We start from the raw sequence: 24,002 nt of genomic DNA, 5'->3' as shown, positions 1-24,002 counted from the left end.
GTGTGTGTGTGTGTGTGTATGTGGAATGGTTCTACTCACCAATCTGTTTTCATAAAATGACTACTTGTCAGATGATACACTGCTGCAGGTGATGGACACACACACACACACACACACACACACACACACACACACAGAGGAATGTTGTCTTATCTTTAACTGTTAATTGCTGTTATTGAGTTGATGTGAAAAAGCCATGTAGATGAGGCTGTAAAACTTTAAGCTCGACCTCTGTTCGCTTTTTTCGTGTGTTTTGAAGGTTTTTTTTTTTGGGTTTTGAGTGTCATTCGAACAAAAAACGTAACTGTATCCCACGGCTCATTTTAAATTTACCGTATAGACAGAAGTTTAACCGATAACTTCACTCCACACACGCAACTTGTTCTACAACACGGTTTATAGCCGCCTGTGGCGTATCAGCCCGCATGTTTTATTACATGCATGTCTGCACGGGTGTGGGTGTGGGTGGGTGGATGAGAGAAATATGCAGTGCATGTGTTTTAATCAGTCTAAGGATTAGTGAATGCACTCTAACTGAAGTGGAAAATCTTGTTGTGTAGTAGCAAACACTCTTTACTGAATTAGCCCAATTATCTCTTTCTTTCTGTCACACACACACACACACACACACATACACGCACGGACCCCACTAAGACAGAATGTGTTCAGGTCGTGTCTTCGGAACAGTCGTCGTAAATATTCCCAAATCTGTAAGAACTAATCATCAGACAGTGAGTTAACCTCATACACACTGCTCCTGTCAGCACTGAAGCGGTTTGGTGTTAACCTGAGTGATTTGTTACCGAGGTGGGAAGCGGCTCGCACACAAAGATTTCAGAAACAAATCCTTCCAATCCAGACTGATAAACGAGAGCCGCTGCAGCGTAAATTAGAAAGATATAGATCGTCAGAATGAGGACGTGTGAGTCTGAACACATTCCTTTGTACGTCATATAACGTTAAATCGCAGACGTGATCAGGTTGAAGTAACCAGAGACTGGTTTGAGATTGATTGTGTAAAGTGATTGTTTATTAGATTAGATCCTGACACGCTAGCTGGTGTAATCTTTGTCATTTTGTGTACAGCAGCGCTTGTTGAACAGTGAGCAGACTCGTCACTGCGTGTGTGCGTGCGTGTCAGTCCTCATGTACAGTTTGTATAATGTTTATATAGTGTGTGTTTTGTGGCATGGCGTGGCTCTCTGCTCCTCCGAACAACTGTCTTGCACACGCTTGTGGTCTCTTGATGGAAATCCCAAAGTCTTATCAGTGTCGACTTTTCAACTGATTCGATTTGATTCCGATTCATTTTGGATTTTGGTCAAATGAATCACTAACATTTCTGTATGTTTACTCTCCCTCTCTCTTTTTCCTCTCTCTCTTTTTGTCTGTCTTGCACGTTTGCTCACTCTGTCTATCCCTTGTATGTTTACATGCGTTTGTCTGTCTCTTTCACTCTCTCTCCGGCTTTGTTTATCCTTCAATTTGTCTATCTCTCTTTCTGTGTATCTTTGTCTATGTCTGTCTCTTAACCTTCCGCTCTCTCTCTCTCTCTCTCTCTCTCTCTCTCTCTCTCTCTCTCTCTCTCACTCTCTCTCTGGTCTATCTGTCACTTCCTGTAAGAATGTGCTATCTCTCTTCCCCTTGTTGTTAACACCAGAGAAATGCACGGTAAGCCAGAATCCCAGGGTCCGAGCTGAGATTAGACCGAATGCACGCGAACACATATTTCCTCTTTCCTGCTTACAGAGTAACTACATTAAGCAGACTTTAACAGTAACGGCAAACTTCACACATTCATTCGCAAGTCTGGATTGAAATCGCAGCATATCAACAAGAGCGAGGACGTTAGCAACAAGTTCTCCAGCTACTGTTAGCGATGTTAGCGATAACTCTAAGGTTATTTAACCAAGTGCTCTGTCAGGATTTTAAAGCTGAATAGCAGAGAAGGAAGACTGTGTGAATAAGAAGTCCTACAGCTGTGGGAGTGACAGAGTGCGAGTGAAACGAAGCATCTCCTCCTCCTACATGTGCAGCTAGACGTTACTGTAGAGTCTGATGAAGAGCGTGAGAGGAGCAGTGAGGTATCAGCGGTCAGCAGACACTCAGGAGCTGAACCACGCCTGAACAAACAGTCTGAACATTCCTGCACTGGCCACGGCTCCTGGACGAGACGCAGCATGTTCAGAACGGACACGGCCGGGATTACTGACGCATGAGACAGGGGTAGATTCACAGAGGCAGACAAACAGACCTCTGTGAATGTAGAGGGGGTTGGAGGGAGAAAGAGAGAGACAGACCGAGAGAGACAGTTTTTTGTGTGTGTGTGTGTGTGTGTGTGTGTGTGTGTGTGTGTGTGTGTGTGTGTGTGTGTGTGTATATATATATATATATATATATAAGGGAGAGAGGGAGGAAGGAGAGAAACTCCCCTCAGTAATGTGGCATGTCTGAGACTTTCCTGATTTTGCTGTGTGTTACTTTCACAGGAACTTTGCGTACTCTGCTCATTTTAATCCTGATTTGTGTACTGTCTGACTTTCCCTAATGCTGATTTAAATCTGATTTCAGCTTTGTGTGTCCACCTGTACAGCCACGTCACTGCAGCTCACTGTCACCAGCTCAGCCCTGTCTCCGCCCTCTTGTCTCTCTCCTCATGTGTCCTCCTGGGCTCTCCCCTCGTGTCTCCACCATTGTGTCTCCACCCTTGTGTCTTCACCCTTGTGTCTTCACCCTCGTGTCTCCACACTTGTGTCTCTCCCCTTGTGTCTCTCTCCTCGTGTCTCCCCTTGTCTCCACCCTTGTATCTCTCCCCTCGTGTCTCTACAATCATGTCTCTCCCCTCGTCTCCACCCTCATGTCTCCACCCTCATGTCTATCCCCTTGTGTCTCCACCCTCCTGTCTCTCCCCTTGTGTATCCAACCTCGTGTCTCCACCCTTGTGTCTCTCCCCATGGGTCTCCACCCTCGTGTCTCTCCCCATGGGTCTCCACCCTCATGTCTCTCCCCTTGTGTATCCAACCTTGTGTCTCCACAGTCATGTCTCTCCCCTTTTGTCTCTCCCCTCGTGTCTCTACCGTAATGTCTCTCCCCTTGTCTCCCCCCTCATGTCTCTCACCTTGTGTCTCCACCCTCGTGTCTCTCCCCTTGTCTCCCCATGTGTCTCCTCTCTTGTGTCTCCACCCTTATGCTTTGAGTTCTCTGGTTCTGAGAAGTCTGCTGCAGCACACGAAGCCGTACACTTTGATCACGACACGTGTGTTTTTGTTGAATCGAGCTGTATTGATTACTCTGTAGTGCTGTTGTTTACTGTGTGGTATGTGTGTGTTCGCTTGTTTGCTCAGGTGTAATAGGTAATGCATGACTTGTGCATTTATGGGACATCAAACCGTAGACTCTGATTAAAGATTAACTCTGTAGATATCAGCGCTCGGTCTGTCTGAGGTCGAGATCACGCAGGTCAGAGTTTCTCAATCACAGCGCCGCAGACCTGAGGCCCTGCACGCCGCCGGGCTAAAAGATGCCTGACTCGGATCAGAAGGAGCCGTGTGGATTAGGGATGAGTTAAACCTGGGGGAACAAAGACACAAAATTAGTCGCATCTCTTAGGGCTAGTGCAATACGATAATATGTCAATATCATGATTTAAGCACTATAGTAACTGTCACATATCTGTTCTTTTATTACTTCCTTACTTTTTATTACACAGTTTCTTTCCTTGTTTTATTTATGGAAAATATCCTGAACCGATTTATTCCACATCTGTTAGTTTCATTTGCCTAAGTAAAGAAAAACACGTCACACTTTTCATCCTCACGTTTAATGTTCTAGAGCATTGTTGGAAGAGGTTCCTGTTATCACGGGCTATAAACGATTACGGTTTTTAACTTATTCAAAAATTACACCTACTTTATTTTTTCCTGTTTTCTTCTTTCAAAATGTTGTGCTTTTTCCAGTATTTATATTAACGTATCGTATATTCGGGATATTTCTTGAGAGCAACTCACTTAAATAGCTTTGGACCTTGATGTTAAAATATACATTTGGTTATGAATACTTCATAACTCTCCTGTTCAGGGTTAAATCATTTGTTTGTAAAAAGTTGTCCAGTGTATTGATTTGAATAGTTTGTCATATCTCGTGTCACTCATCATGAGAGAAATTCTCCCACTCTTGAGAGGAAGGTTACATCTCACCTACTACACATACACACATGCATGCACACACACACATGTGCGCATACACACATGAACACACACATACATACACACACACATACATACATACATACATACATACATACATACATACATACATACATACATACATTCATACACAGACACACAGTTGCTGAATATTTCACTGAAGGGTGAAATGGAAATGAGTTAACCAAATACACAGGACTATAATGTTCGTCCTTCAAATGTCTTTGCTTTGTTCTGTGTCATGATGTTCCTCTGTCTGTGTGTGTGTATGTATATATGTGTGTGTGTGTGTGTACCTATATGTACATGCATAGATGTGTGCACACACATATGTGTGTGTTTGTTTTCCGATCAGTTCTAACGTTAACAGACCCTGCTCTCTGGCTGCTCACACCTCTCCAAACGAGGCCTGTTTTTGTTCCCAAGGCTTTTATTGTTTCCTCATTGGACTGACATTCCTGTCCGGAACATTCCACCGACCTCCAGCCCTTATTTACGCAGCCGTTGGTCACCCCCATGAGCCATGTGTGTGTTCAAGCCCCTCTGTCCCCCAGCACCACAGCTCATGAACTTGACTTGCCAATGCAGCTGTTTTTTCTGCGTGTGTGTGTCAGTGTGTGTGTTGGGGTGCTAAATGCAGCTGGGTGGGGGAGGAATGAAGGGATGAAGAGGGAGGGATAGAGGTGGAGGTAGATAAATGATGGAGGTGCTGCACAGATGGCCTCTGGTTGTGTGGGGGTTAAATGGGTGGACAACTTTATTTACCATTTCCTGGGAAGAAACACCTGTGAGGGGGGCCTGAAGTGAGGTGTTTCTGTGTGTGTGAGAGAGAGAGAGAGAGAGAGTGTGTGTTTGTGTGTGTGAGCAAGGGTGTGTGTGTGTGTGTGTGTGTGTGTGAGCAAGAGTGTGTGTGAGCAAGAGTGTGTGTGAGCAAGAGTGTGTGTGTATGAGTGTGTGTTTGTGTGTGTGAGCAAGGGTGTGTGTATGTGTGTGTGTGTGTGTGTGTGTGTGTGTGTGTGTGTGTGTGAGCAAGAGTGTGTGAGCAAGAGTGTGTGTGAGCAAGAGTGTGTGTGTATGAGTGTGTGTGTGTGTGAGCGCAAGAATCTGTGTGAGCGCGAGTGTGTGTGTGCGAGCGCGAGAGTGTGTGTGCGAGCGCGAGAGTGTGTGTGCGAGCGCGAGAGTGTGTGTGCGAGCGCGAGAGTGTGTGTGCGAGCGCGAGAGTGTGTGTGCGAGCGCGAGAGTGTGTGTGCGAGCGCGAGAGTGTGTGTGCCAGCGCGAGAGTGTGTGTGCCAGCGCGAGAGTGTGTGTGCCAGCGCGAGAGTGTGTGTGCCAGCGCGAGAGTGTGTGTGCGAGCGCGAGAGTGTGTGTGCGAGCGCGAGAGTGTGTGTGCGAGCGCGAGAGTGTGTGTGCCAGCGCGAGAGTGTGTGTGCCAGCGCGAGAGTGTGTGTGCGAGCGCGAGAGTGTGTTTGCCAGCGCGAGAGTGTGTGTGCGAGCGCGAGAGTGTGTGTGCGAGCGCGAGAGTGTGTGTGCGAGCGCGAGAGTGTGTGTGCGAGCGCGAGAGTGTGTGTGCGAGCGCGAGAGTGTGTGTGTGTGAGCGCGAGAGTGTGTGTGTGAGCGCGAGAGTGTGTGTGTGTGAGCGAGAGAGAGTGTGTGTGTGTGAGCGAGAGAGAGTGTGTGTGTGTGTGCGAGCGCGAGAGTGTGTGTGCCAGCGTGAGAGTGTGTGTGCCAGCGCGAGAGTGTGTGTGCCAGCGCGAGAGTGTGTGTGCCAGCGCGAGAGTGTGTGTGCCAGCGCGAGAGTGTGTGTGCGAGCGCGAGAGTGTGTGTGCGAGCGCGAGAGTGTGTGTGCGAGCGCGAGAGTGTGTGTGTGTGAGCGCGAGAGTGTGTGTGTGAGCGCGAGAGTGTGTGTGTGTGAGCGAGAGAGAGTGTGTGTGTGAGCGAGAGAGAGAGTGTGTGTGTGAGCGAGAGAGAGAGTGTGTGTGTGAGCGAGAGAGAGAGTGTGTGTGTGAGCGAGAGAGAGAGAGAGAGTGTATGTGTGCACGAGAGAGAGAGAGTGTGTGTGTGAGCGAGAGAGAGAGAGTGTGTGTGAGCGAGAGAGTGTGTCTATGCGAGAGAAAGAGAGTGTGTGTGTGTGTGAGAGAGAGTGTGTGCGCACACGCGTGTGTGTGCGCGCGTGTGTGTGTGTGTGCGTGTGTGTGTGCGTGTGTGTGTGTGTGTGTGTGTGTGAATATCCATCAGAATGGCCTGATCTTTGTGAGTGTGTGGTGTTTTTCCAGCACAGCAACAATCCAACATGGCTTCCTGTGCACTAATGCCTGCTCCCTGTCTGTATAACACAATAACCTGCATGCTGTAATATGTCCTCAGCCACAGAGACTTCAGCACTGCCTCCACTTACATATCACTTTAGTCCTCATGAATATTTCATTGTAAAACACGTGCATTATTAACCAGGTGAAAACAAAGTAATCCCAAATGACTTTTCGTAGGTGCCGTCTGATAGAAATGAGGAAATGCGGCAGTGCCGTTTTGCATAACTTCAAACACGAGCTCAGAGAAACCCGTCAGTGTCGGGTTTCAGCTCCGCTCGCAAGCCAGATATAAAACTTTCACTCATATGTTTCACCTTTACACATGAAGGAACACACAGTTTAACCCTCATGACATAGACGGCCAATCGCTAGCTATCACAGACCACTTAAACACTCGGAGGAACTGCCCTCTTCTGCACTTGTGGACTCACAGACTTCCACGATTGTGTAGAGTTGCTGTGATTGACTGGAGTGTGAGAGAATGCCCCTCCCACCAAGAGGTCATCACATGACCATCTCGTTGGTTGAAGATGGCATTGTCTGTATCGGGGTCTGACCTAACTTTTCCACCTCACAGAAACACACTGTGTTTCATTGTGTCACTGTGTTATTGATGGACACGCAGACTCGGACACGCAGACTCGGACACGCAGACGCCGACACGCAGACGCCGACACGCAGACGCCGACACGCAGACGCCGACACGCAGACGCCGACACGCAGACGCCGACACACAGACGCCGACACACAGACGCAGACACACAGACGCAGACACACAGACGCCGACGTCTGATTGCTGAAACATATCTGATGCTCTGGGTCTAGTGGGCAGAACGTCAGAGAATAAGACTAGGTTTTACCTGATACACACATCTGCTTATATCATCACATGCTCTTTTAGTTCTTTAATTGTGTATGTGATATGAATGATGATGATGATGATGATGATGAGGTGGAGGAGGAACTGATAATGAAGATGATGCTAAGTGATGGCTGTAATGATGATGAAGGGGAACTGATAACATGATAGTGATGAGTATAAATGATGACAATGATTATATTGATGAGTTGGTGGAGATAATTATGATAACTGATGACTACAACAGTGAGAATAACTGATGGTGACAATGTTGGTAAAATGAGGATGATGATGATAACATGATGATAATAACTGATGGTGGTGGTGGTGATGATTATAATGATAATAACTGATGGTGTTTATGATGAGGATGATGATAATAACTGATGGTGGTGTAGATGACAATGTTGATAAAATGATGATGATAACTGATGGTGGTGTAGATGACAGTGTTGGTAAAATGAGGATGATGATGATGATAACATGATGATAATAACTGATGGTGGTGGTGGTGATGATTATGATTATAATGATAAATATAGCTGCAAGCAGCGATGGCGGGCCTTCGCACGTTTGTTCATCGCTATACGGTGCCTTCCAGAAAACAATGCACGGTGGGCAAGTGCATCAAGTGGGTAAATATTTTATGTTGTTACTGACCCATTTGGGGACTGTAGGTAAATGAAACCCCACATTTTAGACAAATGGGGGCGCTATTGAGCCACTTAAGAGACACACCTTTGTCTGACCTTTTTGTCCACACTTAACAGCCGACAAATGTGATGTATGTGTCAAATTTCAAGTTAATCTAAGCACACCAAAAGCCTTAAATATGCCTGAAAAAGAAAGTAAAGTTTGACGCTTTGCCATGTGAACAGCGTTCAAGATAGCAAAAATCCCTACGCAATTTATCATCTACAACATCTAAGCATCATCTTGACCACTTTTGGTGTCAATCGCATGAATCCTCTAGGAGGAGTATTTAAAAGTCCATTGCATGCAACTGTGAAAAAAATCCACCTTTGTGACTGACACACTTCCTGGTGCCTGTTGGTGGCGCTATGTCCGAGATTCACAATAGGCACATCGATGCGATCGGAATCCTTGGCCGAACATACACACCGCGTGTCATCACGATAAGACATTTTTTGCTTTAGATATTAGACATTTCCTGTTTCTCTGAATTCGCCATAACTTAGTCGCCTCGCCATGGCAGCACCGTTCGAGATATCAAAAATCCCTTCGCAATTTAGCAAGAGCAATGTCTCGGCATCATGTTCACAACGTTTGATGTCAATCGCATGAATTCCCTAGGAGGAGTATTTAAAAGTTCACCGCATGCACTTATAAAACAATCTAAAATGGCCGACTTTCTGTTGGGCGGAGCTCATAGTTTAGAGCACGAAAGTTGTTCGGGTCGATGAGATCTATATGCGTACCAACTCTCGTACATGTGCGTACATAATTGCCCGATCTGTGCACCAATGTTTGTTTTTGCATTACAGGGGTCGGTCATAACATCGTTATGATGAGGATGATGATAATAACTGATGGTGGTGTAGATGACAATGTTGGTAAAATGATGATGATGACATGATGATAATAACTGATGGTGGTGTAGATGACAATGTTAAAACTGACTGATTGTGGTGGTTGTGATGATTATAATGATAACTGATGGTGGTGTATATGATGATGATGATGATGATAATGATAACTAATAGTGGTGGTGATGATGATTATAATGATGATGATGATGATAACAGATGATGATGATGATAACTGATGGTGGTGATGATGATTATGATGATTATGATAACTGATTCTGATGATGATAACTGGTGGTGATGATGATGATGATGATGAAAAACTGATGGTGTTAATGATGATGATGATAACTGATTCTAATGATGATGATGATTATAACTGACGGTGATGTAGATGATGATGATGATGATGATGATGATAACTGATGGTATTGATGATGATGAAAACAGCTGGTTGTGTTGATGATGATGATGATGATGATGATATGATAAAAACCGATGATGATGATGATGATGATGATAACTGTTAGTGGTGGTAGTGATGATGATAATAACTGATGGTGGTGGTGATGATGATGATGATGATGATGATGATAACTGGTGGTGATGATGATGATGATGATGATGGTGATGACAACTGGTGGTGTTGATGATGGTGGTGATGATGATGATGACGATGATAACTGATGGTGGAGTAGATGATGATGATGATAAATGATGGTGGAGTAGATGATGATGATGATAAATGATGGTGGAGTAGATGATGATGATGATAACTGATGGTGGAGTAGATGATGATGATGGTGATGATAACTGGTGGTGTTGATGGTGATGATGATGATGGTTATGATGATGATGATGATGATGAAAACTGATGGTGTTGATAATGATAACTGGTGGTATTGATGATGATGATGATGATGATGATAAACTGATGGTGGAGTTGATGATGATATAACTGATGGTGGTGGTGATGATGATGATAACTGGTCGTGTTGATGATGATGATAACTGATGAAGGAGTAGATGATGATGATGATGATAACTGATATGGTGGAGTAGATGATGATGATGATGATGATGATAACTGATGGTGGAGTAGATGATGATGATGATGATGATGATGATAACTGATGGTGGAGTAGATGATGATGAAAGTGATGGTGGAGTAGATGATGATGATGATGATGATGATAAGTGATGGTGGAGTAGATGATGATGATGATGATGATGATGATAACTGATGGTGGAGTAGATGATGATGATGATGATGATGATAACTGATGGTGGAGTAGATGATGATGATGATAAGTGATGGTGGAGTAGATGATGATGATAATTGATGGTGGAGTAGATGATGATGAAAGTGATGGTGGAGTAGATGATGATGATGATAATGATAAGTGATGGTGGAGTAGATGATGATGATGATGATGATGATGATGATGATAACTGATGGTGGAGTAGATGATGATGATGATGATGATGATAACTGATGGTGGAGTAGATGATGATGAAAGTGATGGTGGAGTAGATGATGATGATAATGATGATAAATGATGGTGGAGTAGATGATGATGATGATGATGATGATAACTGATGGTGGAGTAGATGATGATGATGATAGTGATGGTGGAGTAGATGATGATGATGATGATGATAACTGATGGTGGAGAAGATGATGATGATGATGATGATGATGATAACTGATGGTGGAGTAGATGATGATGATAAGTGATGGTGGAGTAGATGATGATGATGATAAGTGATGGTGGAGTAGATGATGATGATGATAACTGATGGTGGAGTAGATGATGATGATGATAGTGATGGTGGAGATGATGATGATGATGATGATGATGATAACTGATGGTGTAGAAGATGGTGATGATGATGATGATGATGATAACTGATGGTGGAGTAGATGATGATGATAAGTGATGGTGGAGTAGATGATGATGATGATAATGATGATAAGTGATGGTGGAGTAGATGATGATGATGATGATAACTGATGGTGGAGTAGATGATGATGATAAGTGATGGTGGAGTAGATGATGATGATGATAATGATGATAAGTGATGGTGGAGTAGATGATGATGATGATGATAACTGATGGTGGAGTAGATGATGATGATAAGTGATGGTGGAGTAGATGATGATGATGATAATGATGATAAGTGATGGTGGAGAAGATGATGATGATGATGATGATAACTGATGGTGGAGTAGATGATGATGATGATGATGATAAGTGATGGTGGAGTAGATGATGATGATGATGATGATGATAAGTGATGGTGGAGTAGATGATGATGATAATGATGATGTAATAATGTTGATAACTGATGATGATGATGATGATGATGGTTTCTCTGCAGAATGGCAGTGGTGTGTGGAGTGAGGAAACAGACAGCAACAGATCGAGAGGAGAAGCTTCCAGAGACTTTGCCAAGGTGATTTCTCTTTCAGTTTATCTCTCTGTCTGTCGTGTCTATCTCTCTTTGCCCTTCTCTATGTTGCTGACATTGTCACTGTATTGAAATGAGCACATGTAGTGCTAATAATAATAATAATAATAATAATAATAATAATAATAATAATAATAATAATGTTTGTATCTTATGCAGTTGTATGAGCTGGACAGTGACCCCAACAGGAAAGAGTTTCTGGATGATCTCTTCACCTTCATGCAGAAACGAGGTAGATCATTTTTGTTGTTTTGTCGTTTTTTGGTGTGTCCTCTTCTCTCTGCTCCTGTGGTGACGCACTGCACTTTGTGGCTGGTGGGTTGTTTTAGTTACATATCGATGGTGCATAAAGTAGTGTTGTTGACTTGACAGAAGCTCTGACTTCACCTGTAACCACACACACACACACACACACACACACACATACACAGTGTTTTGGTGGATGGATTTGTTCTGTTCACTGCAGCGATTCTGTCTCACACATGTTACAAATTTAACTGGTGTTTTATTATAGAGTCGGTTCCTCATCACTGTGCTACACACACTGTTATTAGATTAGTAGATTAGCTCTGAGCCGAGGAGAGACGACTCCCACTGAACTGCACACATCTGTTTAACACGTTTGTCTGCTTGAAGTGTGTGTGTGTGTGCACCTCTGTGTGTGTTTATTCCTCTGTGTGTGTCTGTGTGTGTGTGTCTGCATCTCTGTGTGTTTGCCTCTGTATTTGTTTGTTTCTATATGTGTCTGTGTGTTTCTCTGTGTGCATCATGGTGTGCATGTGTCTGTGTCTGTCTGTGCCTGTATGTGTCTGTGGGTGTCTACATCTCAGTGTCTGTGTCTGTATGTGTCTGTGTCTGTATGTCTGTGGGTGTCTACACCTCAGTGTCTGTGTGTCTTTGTGTATGTCTGTCTGTGTGTGTCTACATCTCAGTGTCTGTGTCTGTATGTGTCTGTGGGTGTCTACATCTCAGTGTCTGTGTCTGTATGTGTCTGTGTCTGTATGTCTGTGGGTGTCTACACCTCAGTGTCTGTGTGTCTTTGTGTATGTCTGTCTGTGTGTGTCTACATCTCAGTGTCTGTGTCTGTATGTGTCTGTGGGTGTCTACATCTCAGTGTCTGTGTCTGTATGTGTCTGTGTCTGTCTGTGCCTGTATGTGTCTGTGGGTGTCTACATCTCAGTGTCTGTGTCTGTATGTGTCTGAGTCTGTCTGTGCCTGTATGTGTCTGTGGGTGTCTACATCTCAGTGTCTGTGTGTCTTTGTGTATGTCTGTCTGTGTGTGTCTACATCTCTGTCTGTCTGTGTCTGTATGTGTCTGTGTCTGTCTGTATGTCTGTGGGTGTCTACACCTCAGTGTCTGTGTGTCTTTGTGTATGTCTGTCTGTGTGTGTCTACATCTCAGTGTCTGTGTCTGTATGTGTCTGTGTCTGTCTGTGCCTGTATGTGTCTGTGGGTGTCTACATCTCAGTGTCTGTGTCTTTGTGTATGTCTGTCTGTGTGTGTCTACATCTCAGTGTCTGTGTCTGTATGTGTCTGTGTCTGTCTGTGTCTGTCTGTGTCTGTATGTGTCTGTGGGTGTCTACACCTCAGTGTCTGTGTGTCTTTGTGTATGTCTGTCTGTGTGTGTCTACATCTCAGTGTCTGTCTGTGTCTGTATGTGTCTGTGGGTGTCTACACCTCAGTGTCTGTGTGTCTTTGTGTATGTCTGTCTGTGTGTGTCTACATCTCTGTGTCTGTCTGTGTCTGTATGTGTCTGTGGGTGTCTACACCTCAGTGTCTGTGTGTCTTTGTGTATGTCTGTCTGTGTGTGTCTACATCTCAGTGTCTGTGTCTGTATGTGTCTGTGTCTGTCTGTGTCTGTATGTGTCTGTGGGTGTCTACATCTCAGTGTCTGTGTCTGTCTGTGTCTGTATGTGTCTGTGGGTGTCTACATCTCAGTGTCTGTGTCTGTATGTGTCTGTGTGTGTCTACATCTCAGTGTCTGTGTCTGTATGTGTCTGTGTCTGTCTGTGTCTGTATGTGTCTGTGGGTGTCTACATCTCAGTGTCTGTGTCTGTATGTGTCTGTGGGTGTCTACATCTCAGTGTATGTGTGTCTTTGTGTACTGTATGTCTGTCTGTGTTTGTCTACATCTCAGTGTCTCTGTTTGTGTCTCTGTTTGTGTCTTAGTGAGTGTGTGTCTTTGCATCAGTGTGTGTCTGCATGTCAGTGTCTGTGTGTCAGTCTGTGTGTGTTTCTGTGTGTGCGTGTGTTCATATGTTAAATGCTTTTGTGAATTTAAAACTGAGCGTAAATGTTTAAATGTTTTGCTCACAATTGCCCTATTTATTTGTTTGTTTGTTTGTTTGTTTGTTTGTTTGTTTGTTTGAGTAAAATTTTACTTGGGATATCACATACGAGGACAGATTATAACCCAAGACTCAAACACGTGCTCACAAGTCCATCTGATCGTGTCAGCAGCCTCAGTATGATGTCATCTTATTTATTAAAAGCAGACCGCAGATGGCTCTCAGCTCCACCTGTCTCTCTCTCTCTCTCTCTCTCTCTGTCTCTCTCTCTCTCTCTCTCTCTCTCTCTCTCTCTCTCTCTCTCTCTCTGTCTCTCTCACTCTCTCTCTCTCTCTCTCTCTCTATCTCTATCTCCGTCTTCTCTCTGTATATCTCTGACTCTCTCAATCTCTCTCTCTCTCTTGCTTGCTCGCTCTCTCTCTCTCTCTCTCTCTCTCTCTCTCTCTCTCTCTCTCTCGCTTGCTCGCTCTCTCTCTCTCTCTCTCTCTCTCTCTCTCTCTCTCTTGCTCGCTCACGCTCGCTCACTCTCTCTCTCTCTCGGCTTCATAGATGAAAGGTCAGAATTTCTGTCTCAGCACAGCTTTTCAAACAGCAGGTGAACAATCACTCGAACAGCAGATCAGCTGCTGCCCATTGAGGTTGGACGTTTAAAGAGCCCCATCAGAATGAAACACCAAACACTTATTAAAATATCAATGAGGGTTTGTTCATGTGTTTCATTTTCACCTGCAGCTTAATTTACTGAAAACAGTCAAAGAACTGAAACACTGCCTGTAAAGATCTCATACCCAAATCTTTCATTTGGAAATGTTAAGATCGGTTGAAATGTGTGATTAGCAAAATTTCGTTAATCTGAGCTGGTTAATTGTGTGAGTGTGACTGTGTGAGTGCGACTGTGTGAGTGCGTGAGTGAGCGGGAGCGACTGTGCGAGAGTGCGTACGCATGAGAGTGCGAGTGTGCATGTGTGAGTGAGCGATCAAGAGTTTGTGTGCTTGTGCGCAAATTAGCAAGAGTGTGTCAGTGAGAGTGCAAGTGTGTGTGTGTGTCTGTGTGTGTGTGTGTGTGTGAGAGAGAGAGCCAGCGTACGAGTGAAATGCAGGAATATTCTCTGCATTTGTTCTGCGCAGTGTTTCTCAGTTGTGTGAAGGAGATGATGCTCTGTGTAATGATATGTTTAGGGTCAGAAGGTTTGTCTCGGGGCTCTTACTCTCTCAATGCACTCACTCTTACACTAATGGCCTGCTAAGTGGAGGGATGTTGTTCATCTTGGCACGAGTGATGCTCCACTGTACGCAAAATGCTTTGAATAACACAATGACTCAATGTTGAGCTGTGTTTGGGAAAATCAGGGATCTCTCAGTAACAACATGACACACTGAGCCAAAGCTGAGTATCAAGTCTTATTGCTATTCTTTTTCTGTACTCTCTCTCTCTTTCACCCATCCTGGTTGTGTCATAGATACACATCTGCTCCATACGCTCTCTCCTCTGGAGTTCATCAAGGCCCGGTACTCTGTCCACTTCCATTTATTTTCTTCACTCTCCTTATCATAGTAAAAAGCTATTACAACCTTAAACCGATTATAACACGTGTATTTAACATTTATGGAAGGAGTCAAAAGTGTCAGCACTTTGTAACAGCAGTAACATGTGGTAACTAAAGCTAGTTAGTTAGAAGTGGTAACTAAAGCTATATCTTTTCTTTTCTTTTTTAAACACTCTTTTTAACTTCAAATGATAGCACAAAGGAAAGAGTAACAGCTGCTGTAGCTGCTGTTACATAAGTCACGATACTAACTAAATAAACGTAATTATAAATGGACAAAATGTACACGCATCTTGGGAAATTGCTGCAGTGTAAGAGGAATAAAACATGTTGTTTTTGGTATTAGCACAGCAGCAGACCTGCATTAAAGTTCTGGTAAAGATGAATCCTAAATGAAATACTGCAGCCTCCATGTTTTCTGACTAGAAGTTGCACCACATCATTTTTTTTTGTAGTGGCATTAAAGCTGCACTGTCACAGTCTAGTTCAGTCACTTTGGTGTGCTGCTTTTGCTAACGTCCCGATCTTAATCCACGGGTCAGGACTGGGAAATCTCTCTCTGTCAGAACGATCATCCAGAGAAGTCGTTACAGCGCAGGGTTTAACCCCGTCGGAGACCCTGAAACTTGAAAGCTGCAGATGGAGTATCTCCTCAGGTGTGGTTTTCCTGATGCTCCAATTATATATATATACTGTATAAAATGACCTCTCAGTGTATCTTTACGTTTCCTCTACAGTTATATCCACAAGCTTTGAGTTTCAGCAGTAATTTAACACCAAGCCTGTGGCTGTGTACTTTCCCACAACCTCCGTCATTTCTGAAGTAGCAAAGCTACTGTTAAAAAGGTAAACTTTCCCATCTGCTGTTGTCACACAACTGACATGATTGTAAACACTTAGATATGTGTAGCGATGAAAATAATAACTTCTTCTAAATGTAATATTTCTCTCTGGGTCTAAGCGCTGAAAACAAAAGAAGTTATGACGTGTGTGTGTTGCAATAATGCATTGCTTTTATTGCAGAGACAAAGGGTAGAGACTGATCGGGAATCTCACCTGTGTGTGTGTGTGTGTGTGTGTGTATGTGTGTGTATGTGTGTGTATGTGTGTGTATGTGTGTGTGTGTGTGTGTGTGTATGTGTGTGTATGTGTGTGTATGTGTGTGTATGTGTGTGTGTATGTGTGTGTATGTGTGTGTATGTGTGTGTATGTGTGTGTATGTGTGTGTATGTGTGTGTATGTGTGTGTATGTGTGTGTATGTGTGTGTATGTGTGTGTGTGTGTGTGTGTGTGTGTGTGTGTGTGTGTGTGTGTGTCGCGCTTGGTCATGGCTAAGGAATTTTGGCCAGCTGTGTGTAACAGTCTCAGTGGGGCCAGGGTTGGGGCCCCCTGTGCACTGAAAGCCACATATAGTGTAAGCACAACCTACACACACACACAAGCACGGTGACACTCTCTTTCTGTTTTTTATCTCTCTTTCACTGTCTGTCCTTTTCTGTCTCTCTCTCTCTCTCTCTCTCTCTCTCTCTCTCTCTCTCTCTCTCTCTCTCTCTCTCTCTCTCTCTCTCTACTCCTCTGTCTTTTTTTTCTCTATATCTGTGAGTCTGTATCTGTCTGTTTCTTTCTCTCTTTTTCTCTCTCTCTCTCTCTCTCTCTCTGTGTGGCAGTGCTCAGTAGTGCAGGTGCATCAGTGTGTGTGTGTGTGTGTGTGTGTGTGTGTGTTGCATGAAGGATGGTTGTATTTGAGGAAGTGAAAGCTAAGAGCATGTTTTTAAACACCTCAGTGGTAACACAGTTGTGGAAAACACTCAAACCCACACCAATATACAGGTCTGACAGCAATGTAGGCCAGAGAACGATTTCACAGAAAGAAGCTTCCTGAACACCTACAGTGGTGAGCAACAAGGTAGGAGGATGTAATGAAATGGAAAGTGCACCCAGTGTTTTGAAACCCCCAGTAGTAACTTCACCACCTCAATCATATCTGAGTAATGCGTTCTATGCTTTTTATTTGTTTGTGAAAAGAAATCCTAGCAGAGCATATTTTCACTTTGGGTGAAGTAAACAGACAGGGGAAGTCTCACACTGCCACGAAAAGCCTGAGTACTCCGTTAGCACCAATTACACCATGAATGGCCTCCTGGGAATCTGTGTATACATTACACACACACACACACACACACACACACACACACACCCACACACACACACACACTCTTCAAGACCAAGGTTATGTAGAGAATACACACAGCGTCACAAAAGCTTCATTCTGATACACGTCTGTAATGGTTCAGCGTGCGATCGTTAACACACGTCACAAGTGTGGACTTTTGGCAAAAAGAAAGAATTGGTATAGTCAGCACTACATTGTCAGTCGGTGTGTGTTGTGCTGTGCTGTGCGTGCAGAGAGCAGGGGTTGGATTAGGGGCCCTTGCTGTCCCTCACAATGATTAATGAGCCTGTAAAACACAGGGCTCTCCACTGACCAGCTCCAGACCAGAGAGAGATGAAAAGAGTAGACAAGGACCGGAGAGACGGACGAAAGGGGGGAAACAGGGGTTGTCCACATGTAGAAAACAAGACGGCAGTCTTTCATTTCCGCGGGAAGGGAACGATTCATCATCCGCAAAAGAGAAGAGTGAAAGCTACAGCTTGAGCAAACACAACGTGGGTAAACGGAGTCAAAGCAAAAAATAAAAAAGACAGGGCTGGTGAGGAATACGTTAGAAAATGTCTATGTCTAGGTGGGCGGAGAACACGACGCACACAAACCACACATTACAGCAAAGGGTGAGGACTCTTGTCATGAGGCGGATCTCTCCCCTCCATCCGCTTTTTAATCATCGTCGAGTCGGTCTCTATAAAAAGAAAGGCGGACATGTTTGTTTTTGATTAAAGATAATGTCTGTGTGCTTCTAAAGCAGAAATAAAACCAGGCCTGGGAAAGACCCGCCCACATAGGACAGGAACACACCCACTGCAGGATGGGACACGCGGCACGGTGGAGCCTGGGGGCTTTAGGGAATCGTGGGAATAGAAAACACACAAGCACACGCTACATCTGCACAGATTTTAAATCTTAGGATGTCGAATGACTGATATACAATTGATCTCGCCAAATTTTTTTATAGGCCTCAGTCAGGTCAAGAGAAATGCTATGGTATAAGAGGTTAAGAGAAGATTAACAACAAGCTGCAACTGTTAATTATTAGAGTTGTAGCTTCGCATGTGTTGGGAAAGATGAAGCGATTAAGCACACTGTAACGTGGGACACCTTGGAATTGGTTATCTGGAGGTGGTGATGTTTTCTAAAAATAGCATTCTGGAGGACGCTAGTTGTCTGTTGGAGCTAGTCAGAAGCCGGAGCTCTGAAAAATGTGCTACGTGGGAGTGGCTCTGGGTAAGGCAGCCTGGTGGTGCTGCTGTGGAGAAATGTGTCTGGGAGAAGGTGTTCTGGGGAGATGATCTGGAGAAGGTGCTTTGGGAAGATGGTCTGGAGAAGGTGCTTTGGGAAGATGGTCTGGAGAAGGTGCTTTGGGAAGATGGTTTGGAGAAGGTGCTTTGGGAAGATGGTCTGGAGAAGGTGCTTTGGGAAGATGGTATCTCCATAAATAACTGATGCTCCATGGTGCTAAGGAGAGCACCTCTGGAGAAGAAATGCTTTGAAGATGGCTCAGTCACCACAGCTACAGAGTTTCGATGAAAGAATAATTAAAAAATCAGTAGCGGATGACCTGAGGGTCTGGGTGGTATTTTTGGAAAGAATATGAAGGGATGAAACAATAAGACACCATACTTCATCCTGACAGTTTGCTTTAATAATATATACATTACATTGTTGCTGAAGTGGATTTGTATAGAAACTAGTGTGTTGATTATAGCAGTGGTCTTCACTATTTTTTTTCATGTGAGCCACACTGATAGGACAAAGTCAACAGGAGAGCCACTTTCACCGCAAAGTATGTCAAGTTATTCAGTCTTAAATAGTTTATCTGCTTAAATACAATGTTCAATATTGCAATACAATAATTACTTAACACATAATAACACAAGTTGTTAACTAGCATGAAACACAAACTAGCTTCTGGCAGGCTGGCTATTGCGCAGAACGCAGTGAGTCAGTGACGAGTCAAATAATATATATAAATATATATTATTATTTGTAATAGAGCACATTCGTTTTTCTATGCTTCCCTGATTGTTTTTAATGTTATTTAAATGAAAAATAAATTTTAACCACATGATCATATCATCGTATTATTTACTGCCATGCGAGCCGCATATTAAAGCTTGGCGTGCCGCAGGAGGCAATGAGTAACACTGGATTATAGTAAACAATTAGTAACACACCTACTAAAATGGTCTAATGTCTGGATCTTCTGTATGAAATGTTCCTGTGTTCCTCTGACATCACAGTTTAGTCTTAATCTGTCTAAACAGCCAGGATTTGTTGTGTGTGAATCTGTTCTTGGCTGGTTACCATCTCTGCTTTATATCCTCTCTGTCTCTCTCTCTCTCTCTCTCTCTCTCTCTCTCTCTCTCTCTCTCTCTCTCTCTCTCTCTCTCTCTCTCTCTCTCTTTCTCTACCTCTGAAAAATGAATGAATGGAGTGATCTGGAATCTCCCCCGAGCCCTTTTCTTCCTTTCTTGCTTCTCCCCTTTGACCTGGAGGCCCACTTTTGAGCCAAACAGTTTACAGATGAGCAACACCACCGTACAGACCCCAGAGGGAAAAATACCTCTGAGTCATACTTTCACAACAGTGACCACCGTCTTCAGCTCGAGCAGTTTAACCTGGTCTTCATGCTCACCTGCTCACTTGAACCGTCACATCTTTACCACATCATTTCACTTACAACCGTTCCTGACACAGTGATTCAGCAGCTGCCACTAGTGTTTATAAAGCCACCCATCCGGTCAGGTAGGCAATTAAAACCAGTTTCCCTTCAGTCTGAGTAACTGTGAGAAAGAGAAGAAGAAAGAGAAGCCCCTCATGTCTAAACATGGCCTTAAATGGATATGAGGAATGCGACTATTATCAGTGAAACCATTGTTTGCACGGATTGTTGCACGTGATTGTTTGTAAAGATCTTGCATTCTTTTATACCACAGCGCTGTCGGATTTTGACAGCGATTCATTTTCTAGATCAGCAGCTCGGACCGTCGTTAGTAAAAAGTTAGCAAAAGTTCATTTGCTGGTTCTAATATAGTATCGTTTCTATAGCGACAGCCAAAAGGAAGTTACTCGTGACAAAGAAAAACTAGAACCGTCGATATAATGATGATGCTGTTTATATAACTATTTTGGAAGTTGTCGGTTTCCGGTTTCTCAGTAAACTTACAGCATCCAAGAAGAGAGGCGTTATACTTTATGGCTGCTAGAACAGAACTGCTAATAGGAATGAACTTTTTTCAACAATAAATGTAACTATACATAGATAAAGTGTCATTTTTTTAATAAATAAGAAGCATAAAAGGAATCGATTTATCCGCGTTATGTTGTACATCGCATCACGGCAACACACCACTCACATTTTATTCCTTATAGGCCTGAATGATGTTGTGTCCAGCTCCAGTATGCAAATCTGACATTTGCATATTCATAGAATCACATTTGCATGTTCATACAATTTGGATTTCTTGCTGATGGGTCCAGGTGTAGCTGTTTCTGTGCACTTTTTTTCCGTTGAGCTTCATCATCAACAGATCGTACTTTTGGATACACAAAGACTAAAAGGCATGTTGACAGTCAATGTCCAAGCTGAACAGGCTTTTCTTTTCTCCAGATTTTCTTCCCAGGATCTATTAGATAGCACCCTTTGTCTCAGAAAAGCGATCGTCTTGTTTTCTACCTCCCAATCGCCCAGAAAAGAATCTCAGTAGCTGATCTGTGACTATTGATCATCAGCTCACGGTATTATACGCCACTCGCCTACACATTGATTACAGCGTTAGCTGCTTTAAGTGTGAGGAAGAAAAGAAAAGGTGAGAGATTAACAGAGAGAGAGAATGAGAGAGAGAATGAGAGGGAGAGAAAGAATATTACAGACAGGTGGAGGGAGGGGACTTCATCTTGAAGTTTTCTGCTAAACCACCAAAGCCCCTTTTTGGTCATTTGTTATAGTGGCAGGATGTTGTGTAGCAAATTACTGTTATTTTCTCTCTCTTATTTGATGTGTCCTTTTTAAACGCGCTAAACCGCCGATGTGTTCAACTCCTTCTGAGAAACATCTCAAAACACAAAGGAGCAGGATGACACCTTCCTCTTCATCCCTCTTCATCCCTCGTCCTCACCCTCTTTAGAGCGTTTCTATAAAGCCTCAACATGCTGCACATTTCGCTTTGTAGAAACGCTTTATGTTTAATGAACAGTACAGAATAAAAGCTTTTGTTTGACCCACTAGTAACTATTACTAGACCAGATAGTTTACTTTGCTTGGTTGCTTATAATCGCTTGATGAATGAAAATCAGGCTTTTTTCCCTTTTAAACACCTTCAGCCTTGGGTCAAATTGTGTTTTTTTTGTTTGTTTGTTTCCTTTTTATCTTGTTTTTGAATAAATTAATATTTTTATCCTTGTTTTCTTTTGAGATTTTTAATCTTGTCCGATCTCCACACGTCCATCTTGAGATTTTTACTAGAATAAATGGAGCTTTTTTTTCCTCCAGTTTTTCTTGTTTTTCTTTTCTACTTTAGTTCCTGTTATTTATAAACCTAAAATACCATTAAAGTGAATTCCCCTGAACACCCACCCCCCTAGACACACACACACACACACACACACCACAGCCCCTAGGGCCGTTCCAGCTTTTCATCCGGTATGCTGTGTCAGGACATTGGGCGATGGCTCTCTTCTGCTCTCCTCCCTCCTCCTCTCGCGTTTCGATGAGGTGTTGATCAGATTGCGATCAGTTTTGACCAGCCGTCCTCAGGGAGCACGCACTCAGGTTACAGTCAAAGTGGCCTTCTCACTTTTCATGTCATCCACCCTTTTCACTCGTCCTCGTCTTCTCCCCTCCTCCATCCTACGGCTTTGTTCAGGTGACCCATCTTTGTGATCCAAGACAAGAGAGTCCGATTTCCCTTGTTCTCTTCTCTTTCCTGTCATTCTCCACTTCCCCTCTAGTTTTTTTTATGGACACCTTCAACTGCTGCCTTTTTACAACCGTTCAACCCACGATCATCCAACACACAACCGTCCAACACACAACCGTCCAACACACAACCGTCCAACACACAACCGTCCAACACACAACCGTCCAACACACAACCGTCCAACACACAACCGTCCAACACACAACCGTCCAACCCACGATCGTCTAACACACATCCATCCAACACACAACCGTCCAACACACAACCATCCAACCCACGATCGTCCAACACGCGTCCATCCAACACGCGTCCATCCAACACGCGTCCATCCAACACATAACCGTCCAACACACAACCATCCAACACACAAACGTCCAACCCACGATCGTCCAACACACAACCATCCAACACACAACCGTCCAACACACAACTGTCCAACCCACGATCGTCCAACATGCGTCCATCCAACACACAACTGTCCAACACACAACCGTCTATCTAACACACATCCGTCCAACACACGTCTGTCCAACACGCACGTCCATCTAACACGCACATGCATTCTACACACAAAGGTATCACACAAAGGTGTTACAAATTCCAGAGGAAGACCCACAAGCTGAGACTGAGTTCTGATTAAAGTGACATTTGCTGAATTCAGTAGTTTGTGGTTTGCCGTAAAGTCTTTATCCTTCTTATGTTAAAATCCCCTGTTTAGTGTGACATCATTTATGAGAAAAAGCCTCTAACTGAAATGAGGAAGAATGAAGTGTGTGCATGCGTTAGGCACGCAATCCATTACACAACACTATATAATCACTATGTTCAATACTTTACACCATACGATATAAGCAAAAGTACGAATCTACGTTTCTCAGATTTCACGTCTATCACATTCACTTTTTTTTATGTTTTTACAAACAATCTGTTTTTAGAGAAGATTTTTTTCTATCTTATTTTTACAGACCTGTCTCTCTGACCGAGGACACGTTTTAGCGACTCCTTAATTATTTATTTGTTAATTTCAGTAATTCTTTACATTAAGGTGAAGGATCTCTTACACACCAGCATTTACTTTATTATTAAACAGGAACAAACAATAAAGTTTAGCATTAATACGTCAGCGCTGATGTTAACAGTGTAAGTTAACACGTGTATTAGTTAACGTTTGTTTAAATATTTAAAAATACACGCGCACATTAATTCTATTTATTTTCCATGAAAACAAGTTCATGAACATTAGCAGAAATTAAATTAAATGTAGATATTTAGAGTAAATAGAGTAAATGTAGATATTTTCTTCTTATTAGCAGCTAGGTGTTAATACCTAAAAGTTGGGTTTCAAATTAAGACTTGGGTGTCACCTAAAAATAAATTGTTATTCATTTCCTTAAGTTGAAGTTCACGACGTACTGTTTAATCAAACTGAGGTTTAAGTGTTGAAAAAAAAGGCTATAATTATAATATTATATTGAATAAATATTTATTTACTTCGGAAAATACTGAAAAAAATATTTTTAGCTTTTTTTGTCTAATCAATTTTTATATGTTTTTAAAATATTAATTTTAACAGTTGATTTTACAGAAGTTTAGAAACACAATAAAAATTGTAAGGTTTGCATTTATCTCTAACATTTATTCCTAACGATCTGAAGTTTGAGGTGACGGTGGTGAGGAAAA

At 43.1% G+C, this 24,002-nt stretch overlaps 1 protein-coding gene across 1 annotated transcript in view; it reads left to right on the top strand.

Annotated features, from left to right (window-relative positions):
* LOC132851447 (AT-rich interactive domain-containing protein 3B-like) overlaps positions 1–24,002 on the top strand; it is a 63,060-nt gene that overhangs the window by 22,004 nt on the left and 17,054 nt on the right. Inside the window, exons 3-4 of the mRNA XM_060878343.1 lie at positions 11,303–11,377; positions 11,552–11,624. Coding sequence (XP_060734326.1) covers positions 11,303–11,377; positions 11,552–11,624 — 148 coding nt within the window. The remainder of the gene's footprint in view (positions 1–11,302; positions 11,378–11,551; positions 11,625–24,002) is intronic.

This window comes from Tachysurus vachellii, chromosome 9 (genome assembly GCF_030014155.1).
Source record: "Tachysurus vachellii isolate PV-2020 chromosome 9, HZAU_Pvac_v1, whole genome shotgun sequence".
NCBI classification, from domain to species: Eukaryota; Metazoa; Chordata; class Actinopteri; order Siluriformes; family Bagridae; genus Tachysurus; species Tachysurus vachellii.
The sequence above is the reverse complement of the archived record's forward strand: the minus strand, read 5'-3'. Positions and strand labels throughout refer to the sequence as shown.